At 32.9% G+C, this 10,637-nt stretch overlaps 1 protein-coding gene across 3 annotated transcripts; it reads right to left on the reverse strand.

Moving 5' to 3' along the window:
- Positions 1–160: 160 nt before the first annotated feature.
- LOC127787968 (uncharacterized) lies at positions 161–1,122 on the reverse strand. 3 transcript variants are annotated; one of them, XM_052316079.1, is made up of 2 exons: positions 862–1,122; positions 161–531 (listed from the first exon to the last, which is right to left on the reverse strand). In XM_052316079.1, the coding sequence occupies exons 1-2, from the start codon at positions 1,072–1,074 to the stop codon at positions 364–366; spliced, it is 381 nt and encodes a 126-aa protein (XP_052172039.1). In that variant the 5' UTR covers positions 1,075–1,122; the 3' UTR covers positions 161–363. The 3 variants fall into 3 exon arrangements, with proteins under 3 accessions (XP_052172039.1, XP_052172038.1, XP_052172037.1); XM_052316078.1 differs by having other exon boundaries at positions 838–1,122; XM_052316077.1 differs by having other exon boundaries at positions 817–1,122.
- Between the last annotated feature and the right edge of the window lie 9,515 nt (positions 1,123–10,637).

The raw sequence follows: 10,637 nt of genomic DNA on the forward strand, positions 1-10,637 counted from the left end.
AATTTTATTATTGTTTGGATTAAAAGTAAAAATAAAGGTTGGATCACCGAATAATAAAGATTACTTGCAATTTTGAAGCAAAAGTTGGGGAAAGAAATGGTCTCCCAAAAAAGCAACTGTGGGAACGTGTTTGAAATTTGAAACATGAAATCTGAGCAAAATCAACAAATAAATTAATTAATGGGGGCATGATTGGTAGTGTAGTTGATCGAATCCAGAATAAAGTTTAGCACAAACAAACAAACAAAGCCTAAGAATTAAGTTTGGCACAAAGAAAGCATGAGGGGTGAGTGGGAAGGCGAGTCCAAGTTGGTGTCTTGCTTCGTCAGCCAGCCACGGAATGTTGTGTTCTTTTGCGAACGTTCAAGTAATCGCATCCCGCATGCACCACTCGCAGCAGCCGATGGTGCTCCCCCTCTGCCCGTGCGGCGCCTTCATTGAATTTGATCCCATACAGACTTCATGCTCAGCCACGTAAGCTCCTACGTTCCTCCGCTTCACGCAGTCATTGCTATACAACCACAACGGGGGCTAGTGGACCAATTACATAAATTTTATTAGATCTTATTATACCTGTAAATAATAATATAATACTAACTCACAATTAGCTGTGAATTGTGCATTATGGAAACTCCATGTGGGTTTCTTACAATTAATAAAGAACACTAATAATGTAGTTATATTTACATCTTCGGAGAGATAATATCCACTTTAATTTAAAAACATGCAAGAATGTGATTACACTACTTTTATCATAAAAAAAATAAAAGAAAAAATATGAGATATCTAATTTAGTATTCATAGGGTACAACTCACTATGAAAAGAAGTCCGTTTACCGAAAATCTAATGAGGTCACTCACAATGGCGCATTGATTGCAAGAGTTTGTTGGGCGACTGGATGAAGAGGACTTTGATCGAACAGTTAACAGGCGCCAGCCAGCCAGCCAGCAATCCATAAATGCGCTTTCCCGGTATGGGAAAAGCCAGACACTACCGTAAATGCAAAGAGCAGGTTTAGAGAGCTGGGGAGTGGCGACAGCCAAATCCAACTGTCTGGCTCTGGGGTTAGCCATGTGGCAATTGTTGTTTTGATCAAGAAATAAATTTTCAAGAATATTATCCCTTCATCAAGTAATAAATTTAACAGTGTTGTAGTAGGCGTGAGCAATTATCGTTTTGATAAGTCCGTGACATGTGCCAGCTTCTCTGTGATGCAATAATTTTTTTTGGTTTGTTTTTTGATGTGAAAATGATATAACAACGTTGACATCTTATCAACTCAATTGATGATTATTCATTGATTAATTTATTTTATTATATTTTATTATATTTTATTTTATTTTTCCAATTACTTATACATTCAAGTATTAAACAAGCATCGAATAGAAAAGGTAAAATAAGACTGAAAATAATGAAATATATTTAAGTATAATATGAATTATAAGAATTTTTTTAAAAAAAATAAAAATACTTAATAAACTATAATTTATATAATGAACCTGACGTAATGAAATAAGGATCATATCCTTATGCATTGACGAGCAGTAAGTGTGGAGAGAGAGAGAGAGAGAGAGAGAGAGAGAGAGACAGGGAGAGAAGAAGTTGCTGTCATTGTTTGTCTACGCAGAAACACACCAACGAGTAGTCTTTTCTTTCTTCATCCCCTTTTGACAAAGTTGGCTCTCTCGTTCTCACATGCTTCACAGTGTGAGGGTGTAATAATGTTAATTAATTAAGTAGGGTCTCCATTAAATTAAACCTACTCTAATCTGCCATTAATCATTAATCCTGACTTTTAACAAAAAAAAATAATAATAACAGTGGAATACTTTTTTGACTAAGAGTGTGTTTGATTACACATATTTTTCATGAAAAATATATAATTATTACATATTTTTTTTGAAAAATAATCAAATACTTTTAATTTTTTCATAAAAAAATATATATGGTATAATCATTTAAATCTTCTTTTCATAGAATTCATTTTTTAAAAAGATGAGATAATTTTTATTTTTTAAAAAATATTATCTAAAATTAAATTTTAAATAATGCAATCAAACGTCTCTTAAATAGTGGTTATGATATGTTGAATCTCTATAAAGCTGAAAAGTAATTTCCATGGAACGGATAAAAAACAATCTTTAAATGTTGAACAATACCTTCTATTGCAGTCACCTCATGCCCAGAAAGGGTTCGGAGATGCCATTTTCAAGACATTTCCCATTTCATAACCGTTAAAAAGAGGGCATGGGATATTTTTTGGTTCGTTTTTATAATTTATAAAATATTTTGAAGATATTTCATAATTATAGAAAACTTTAAAAAACTATGTTTCCAGCTACCAAATATGGTTAAAGATGAAAGTAATTATGTGTCTAACCAACAAATATATATACATATATTTTTATATATTACATTGTTCTAATCTTCTTCTCTTTCTCTTCAATTTTTGCTCATGTCAATTTTAGCACTAATTTTTCAATCCAAAAATTGCCTCGCTTCAAATCTCTTATCGTCGTTCTCACTCTTATGCTTGTCAATTGTTGTCGTTAGTTTTCGACAATTGTTACTTATTCGGTGTTTGTGTCGCCAACGATTCGAGTCTCAATAATCTAAGAGATTGAGAGTATTCAATGTTATCGTCATCGTTTTTTTTAGTGTTGCCGTTAATTATTTTTTGCTCAGTGCTCGTGTTGTCATTGATTATTTTATTTATTTATATTATATTTGAATTATTTTTTATAATTTTTATATTAAAAATTATATTTATAAAAAAATATATTTTTATTTTATAATTTTTTTAAAAAATATTATTTTTTTATTTCTATTTTATATCAAAAAAAAAGTTTCGCGTTTCCATTCCTAGGCCGCCACGACCTCGAAAAATAAACCAATAGTGAAGAGCCCAAAGTTGACACGGATGGTTGAAATGATGGGGGGTCCATGGGTACACTATAGATGTCTGTGTGAATGAAGGAAATGATTGAATAAGAACAAACGCGTCACGTGAGAGGAACATTCCGAAACCACGAGCGCCCCCATCGTTTATTTGGAGGTTACGATTTAACACAGATTACCACCACAGTACTGTACCTGTGTTGCCTTCTACATTGCTCAAATAATTATATAGCTGCTTTTTCTTTTTCTTCCCAATTACACAAAACATTACTAAGGTTACACTAAATTATAATGGTCACCCTTTGTAATTATATCAACTCCTCGTCAATCAAAAAATTAGTAATAAATTTGTGTACTTTTATAAAAAAATTGTAAATAAAAATTTATTAAATAAAAAAAATATAAAACGTTTATAAGAAAAAGTAAATACATATTTGACAAACACAAAAATTACACGAGCTGAAAAAATAACAAATCGGGAAATAATGGAGACGTTAATACTACGACATAAATGTCTCAAATAAGTGAGAAAGAGAGAAAAATAAAATAATCCTATAAAAACTCTTCATATGTAAAGAGTTTTAATTGACAAAAATACTTTCCGTTCCTGAAATTACCACAAAATTTTAGAATATATTCACATACACACAAGGCCAACAAGATAACTCAACTAGAGAACATGCCGAAAGAAATTTCTGAATGGGAGATAACTCAACTAAAGGATATGCCAATAAAACAAATTCACGCACTATAAAATTAAAAATATCTAAAAAATCAATAAGGCAGAGAATGAAGAAGAGACTAAACCAAGCAAGTTGGTGGAAGGCGCCAAAAATTGTTAAGGTATTCTTGAAGCATAAATCAAATCTTAAAACATAATTTGATATAATTTTTGAACAATAAGAATAATCGATGTAATTTTTAAATAGCAAACGTGACTCCTTGTATTTATATTATTTTGAAAGAAAAGTATAAAGAAACTTAAGATTATCTTGTCATTACTCATTTCCTTGAACTTGCAAAACAATTGAGTCCAAAGCGGATGTCAATTCACTTATCTCCCAGTCAGCATGCAAACAAACGCTATGGACCCACCCATATGGCAATACGGATGAATGGCCTCAATTATTAATATTAATTAATTCATAAATATTAGAGGCAAGTCGTACCAAGGATCCTGCCCAACATTACTGTCACCAACCTCCCCAACTCGAAAATATCTGTATATAACTCAAGATGCTGAACTTTAGACATGCCCGTTACCCTATAATAAATTATTTTTTGCATAAAAAAATTCATTACGATTTTGATTTATTTTTCGTATCAAACAATAATTATGTTATTTAATGCTGATCTGATAATTTGGGGTTCGGGTTGGAGAGTTAATTGGGTTGGGACTAGAGTTTTGATTTAAAATAAATTTAATTTATTCTTCATGTTAAATAATAATTATATTATTCAATGCTGATGTGATAATTTGGAGGGGGGGGGGGGGGGAGAGTAATTGGGTTGGGACCAGATTTTTTATTTAAAATAAATCTGTATTTTTTATTTATAAATTTAAATTTGTAGAGTTTATAGTTTATATCCATTTGATGAGATGGATGTACTGAAGCTTTGGGGGTCCTCCAAAAGATGTACAAATTTCTCCCACAAACTTCATAATGAGCTACAAGAACACCACCGAACTTCAAAGACAATTAAGTAATTGACTTCTACCATAAATTATTGAGTAATGTTAAGAAAATTTGGTCAATGAAACGTATTATACAAGACATACCAAGTAAAATGTCTATTTTTAAAAAAAAATTAAAATAAATCACAAGTTCATAGTGAATTCTCTCTCAGTATAAATAAAATCTTTCATTAATAAATTTATTAATCAAATATGAATAACAGATCTATATAATAAAAATTACTTTTATCTAGAATATTTTTTGTATTTTATTTTTTTAATTAAAAAAACACTACCTTAAATCAATAAATCACCGGAGCAGTAAGTTCTTACGGTGGTACTGACCAAACAGGGCGTAAAGAGCATCAAGAAGTCATCTCCCAATCAAATCAGAGAGAGAGAGAGAGAGAGAGAGAGAGAGTGGTGAGTGAGTGCCAACAATCTGGTAAAAGCGACCGAAAGCCTTCACGTGACTCGTTGCCTTGTCCCAAAAAGATATTGAGAAGGTAGGAATGGGATCCACACCATGGACCCAAACTTCGGAAGCGGCCGCGTCACCAAACTTCAAAGGCGGTAAGGCCACGCAACAGGTTATCCAAACCAAGCTATTATAAGACTGAGTGGTTGGGAAGTGAAGAAATTAAAGTCCAATCATTTGTTTATCCAGTCACTTTTATGTTTTCTTGTTTAACAAAGCAATTTCTACAACTCTGAACATGTCAATCTCCTAATCACAAAGAAATAATTTTATGAATTAAATAACTTCTAATTCGATAGTCTTTTATATTTATGATTTTATTTTTGTAAAACTCGGTACAATTTCGATTAGTGTCACACCTAAAGATCTCTTATTGATTTTTTCTTAATCTCTCTCTCTCTCTCCCCTAGATACACTTGCCCTTCTATTCCATACGGCAGCTGGACGCCTGGAATAGGCTATAAATGGTACAAGGAAACATGCCTTTCATTCTCTAAAGAACTCTCTAATAATTAAGAAAACAAAAGATGGGAGAAGTTTCACATGTAACTTCCGTTGTCAATTCAGCCGTGTGTCCTGCATGATTCCAAGTTTAAAGGGGGTCCTCTGATCCATGAAAGTCTCAAAAACTGGCCCATTTGTGTATCCTAACTTTGACACTTGGCTGCATTGGGTAGCTGTGTGATGCGCAATCAAAATTGTTCGTTGTGCTCTGAAAAGAAAGCTGGGACCCAGGAAATTTGGCTCTCAAACTAGCAAGTTGAAACCTAGGTTGTTTCTTTATCGCACAGTAGACTGTAGACTACTACTGGGTGTGGTGCACGTGGGAGCAACTGTTTGTGGTTAGTCTTAACTGCTTGATTATGATATAATCCAACACAATGGTCTATATTTTAGTTCTCGCTACAATTTCGTTTTTCAAGCCCTTACTGAAAAGGACTATGAGGCTCCCACATAAACTTTTGTCTTGGACCACAAGGTTCTGTCCCCCCCCCCCCTCTCTCTCTCTCTCTCTCTCTCTCTCGCGGCTACAGCTCCTATCTTCCCTTTTGCACTTTGGAAAAAGTGTGTAAATTTCATTGAAATGCATTAGTGCGTTAGATGGAGCGACATTGCTGTCCCATTTCCCCGTCTCTATCCCTCCAATGTTACCTTACTAAATTAATATACACTGATGTATGTTAATAACATTAAAAAATTTAACATTTAAAAAAAATTCATCTTTTCTAAATAAAGAGATGAGTTTTTTTCAGACAAAATATTTCTAACCAGACAGAAATGAGAGTATTTTATTTGAAAAAAATTCATCTTTTCATCTTGAAGAGATGAATTTTTTCTTGTTAATTATAGAATAAATTTTAGAAGAAGAACGTTAACTTGTTTAGTATTATTAATACACATCATTGTGAATTAATTTGATGAGGTGGTTTAATTTGATTGGAGGGACAACAAAAGAGATTGGGAATGGAACAACAAATCTCTGCTCGTGTTAAATAGGTAGCAACCAAAGATTTTGTTAATTTCCACAAGTAATAGTGCCCTAAAATTGGAAGAAAGATTTTATAGCAGGAAGGGAGACACCTCCTAGAACATCAATTTAGTTGAATTGACCCATTGGTATTGTAAAAACCTTCATTTAGAGATGATGATGAAACAATGTCATGGGTGTATCGATCCAGACTTACTAGAAACATTGCAAAACAAAAGGGTTTCAAAGGCTAGGGTTGCGTTCTCTTTATTATTTTCAAGTCTTTTTTAGTTTTTAGTTTTTTAAAATAAAGAAAACTCGTTCTCTTTACTGTTTTTAAAAATGTATTTTTGAAAATAAAAAAAAAATTACAAAGAAAACTCAAAAGTTGTTTTGAGTGTTTTCATTCAAAACAAACTCAAAACTCAATACACATTTATTTATTTGTATTTTATTATTATAATAGAAAAAAATATTATAAAATTCATTAACTTTAAAATGTATATATTTTTTAATAATATATTAATATTGAATATTTTTAATTTATTGAATAAAATATTATTAAAAAATTATTTTAAAAATGTCAAAGAGAACGCATTTTTTAATTTTCTATTTTGAAAAATAATTTTTTAAAATGACAAAGAGAACACATTTTTAATTTTCTAAAAATAGACTATCAAAATAGAAAATTAAAAATAAATTTAAATTTTAAAATTTAAAATTAAAAAACAAAAAAAACGTAACTAGGCTGTCGCTGTAGTTTTCTGGTCCACTTTTGTCCAGAAATGAAAAAGAAATCACAGCTATTTCACAGGTAGGAATAAAAAGCTATTTCAGAAGAGACAAATCCGTGAAGGAGTCCAAGGCTTCTGTTTCATCCTCTCCATATGGCTTGGCTTCAGTTGATTCGTCAAACCTGAGAAAATCTTCTTGAAGAAGATGACACTTCTTCAATTCTCAAATGTTCCTTATTTCAAACATTCATATTGACTTTGAGCCTTAGTAGACCAATTGTTTTTCAAACTTCACCTTTACGTAATACTAAGGAAAGCATTACTTGCAGTTGTTGCCAAACTACACATTCATTACCACAAACTCAACCCCATTCTTCCTTGCTTCTGTCACAATTTATTGTGATTTGAGATTTCGAATTCAAATGCCCACCTCTAAGTTATCAAGACCAAATCATGGTCCGTGAACCTTCGGATAATACAATTAAGTTTATTAAATTAGTTCATTGTTATCAGGACCATCTCGCATCTCTCTTTCTCCCCCCTAAATATGATACCTCAGTCTTAAAGATTAAATTTTTTAAAAAGGTAAAAATTCAATATCAATGTTAACGTCAATAATTTTAAACCAACTTGGAAGAGAAGAGGAGATGACATTACAGTAGAATTAACGCAAAAAATATATATAAAAAAAGGAAATTATCATGACAGCTTAATGAAAGGGGAACTGTGCAGAGAGTAGGAGAAGATGTACATCAATGACTACATTATAAATAGGTTTGAAAAGTCTCATGTTATAGGCATGTGAAGTGTCCTACTTAACTGGGCAGGGATCTCTCCCCCACATGATCAGAAATTGGAAGCCTAAATTCGGTTAGCTATTGAAGTCTTGTGCTCAGTGCTCTTTAGGGTAAATCTTATTTTTAAATTACATAATACTAATGCCATTCAAGTTATGTTATAGTAAAAATTAAGTTGACAGCATCCTAGCTTTTTATACCCATTTTCAGTGATATATCCAACTCCTCAATATATAAAAGAGTACAGTAAATCCTAAAAAGTCAATCGACCTTCAACTAGGTGTAGTTATGGATATCGGCCAGCCCAACTACTATAAATATCACAGAGGACAAGTATGGGTTTATACCTATCCCTTTGTTGATAACAGTGGACCCAAAATATAATGAGGATGACGCAGGTAGGGAAGACTTAACTGAAAAAGGACACAGAAAGAGAACCAATAGATTCAACAAGATCCCTGGATGCGCAAAGCCATTATTATTACCATGAAATTACTGATCACTAACTCATTAAAAAACTAGAGCGGTTACAGGGAAAAAAATCCTTCTTTATTACCCTTAACACGCCTCCCCCATGTGCACCCAAATTTTACAGCACAATTAGAGAAAATTAATGTACAATTATTCAAATATTAAGTTCTTGGTAAAGGTTGTTGAACATAGGACCCATGTTTGCTTGGTATTATGCTAAATTATTGACCAATGACCCATAATTGATAAAGAAGAAAGTAAATATATTCCGGACAGTTGGAAAATGACTGGTCACCACCTTGAAGCACAGAAAATCATGTGCCTAGGCTAGGCGTTAGTTGGGCCCCCTAAGATCTCACTGGAATACCAAATATACTGTACATGCATATATAATTATAAACATATCTCAGAAGGGGCTAGAACAGTTGCCAGTTGGAGATTTAGCAAATCCAGCCCAGTAGAAGGGAAAAACAGTGTTCAAGGCCCCTTGGAAGCACCTCGTCTATCATTAGGCGAGCCGACTCTAATTAGGCAAGCACCTTAGATGAGCCCACAGCCTTCAAAGGTGACCTAGACATAAAAGAAAGGAAAAGAATTAGCACTAGAAATAAAAGAAGGCATGCAAGAGTCAATTACAAGATGAAAACAAAATGGCAAATAGAAGCAAAATGGGGGAAAGAAAGGAGAAACATTATTGTTGCTGTTCTCTCAATCACCATAAGTTGCCTGCTCTTCTCTCTTCTCTCTTCTCTCTTCTCTCTTCTCTCTTCTCTCTTCTTTTGTAGCTAGAAAGGCCACACCATGACATAGATCACAAGGAGGCAAGTCAAAGAAGAGTCACTAGACGTCAGCAAAAGATCTCACAAGTGTAATTATTATTAGGGTAATAGTGTAATTTTTTAAAGTTATGGGACTAAAGTATAATTTTTGAAACTTAAAGACTTGAGGGCACATGGCCAAAGTGAAAGATTGCAAGAGCTGAGTGGCTAAAATGTAAATAGCAGTATGAACACTACAAAATAGCTAACGGTTACACTGTGACCGCGGGAAATAGATGTCAAATCGATGTCCGGGGAAGGGGGCTAGGCCATCAAGGCTTAGAGGAAGATGATCGGCATAAGGAAGCGACTGGATTGGCTAGAAAATCAGTCGGAAACCGCTATAAATATGAGGGTTTTTTGGCCGAGGGTTTCATCGATTTTCATTCGAAAAATCCAAGCATTCGAGGGATAATTGGGAGAAAATGATATAAGGCTTTTGTTCTCCAAGTGAGGAAGAAAATTTCTGGGGAGTTTGAGAGATTTTAGTATTGGTTTGAAGTGGTTTTGAAACTTCGTCGGAAAATTGACCATCGCCGAAGACAAGAGGAAATCGGCTAAATCGAGAGTGTTTTAGCTGGATTTTCGAGCCATCAATAAGCCCATCATGTTTGGAAAGAAGAATAGAGTAAGAGAGAAGATGAAAAATCAAAAAATCAAAGCAAAATCAGTGACTGATAGCGAGAAAGCAATCAGAGAAGATAATCAAAGAAGGTGCATAAGAAAAGGAAAAGTAGGCATATTGATAATTGTGTTGTCCATGTTAATCACGGTGGGATAAGAGTTTGTCTTAGTAGCATGACCTATATTTTCCCAAGTGAGTTTTGCTGGAATGACCATAGAAGTATCATGTGCCGTGTGTGATTGCTGAGGTTATTGTCAAGAATTCCGTGCCGAGACTAGAATACTAACGAAAGTTACTCTAAGGTGTTTATCCATTCATATCCATGCGTTATATATTTATGAAAATTTATTTTAAACCCTCATCTTCTAATCTATACTTTGTTCCTGAAATATTTAAACGTTTCAAGTAAAACGAGTAGTGGAAAAAGAAATGAGATTACTAAAATGTGATTGTACTGGTAGTCATGTAATAATCCTATACCCATATTAGGACAAGTTGTAAAAATCTTGATAATTGGTGACATGTTATAATTCTATATGTTGATTTTTCTACTGGTTACTATAATTTATGATTGTTAGGAATAATATTGTACAATTTGAATTCATTTGCAATTATAATGTTCCATCAGGTTACGATTTTACTTTCACGAGTATTTAATTTATCTTATTCAAC

The sequence above is a fragment of the Diospyros lotus genome, chromosome 13 (genome assembly GCF_014633365.1).
Source record: "Diospyros lotus cultivar Yz01 chromosome 13, ASM1463336v1, whole genome shotgun sequence".
In the NCBI taxonomy this organism is placed as follows: Eukaryota; Viridiplantae; Streptophyta; class Magnoliopsida; order Ericales; family Ebenaceae; genus Diospyros; species Diospyros lotus.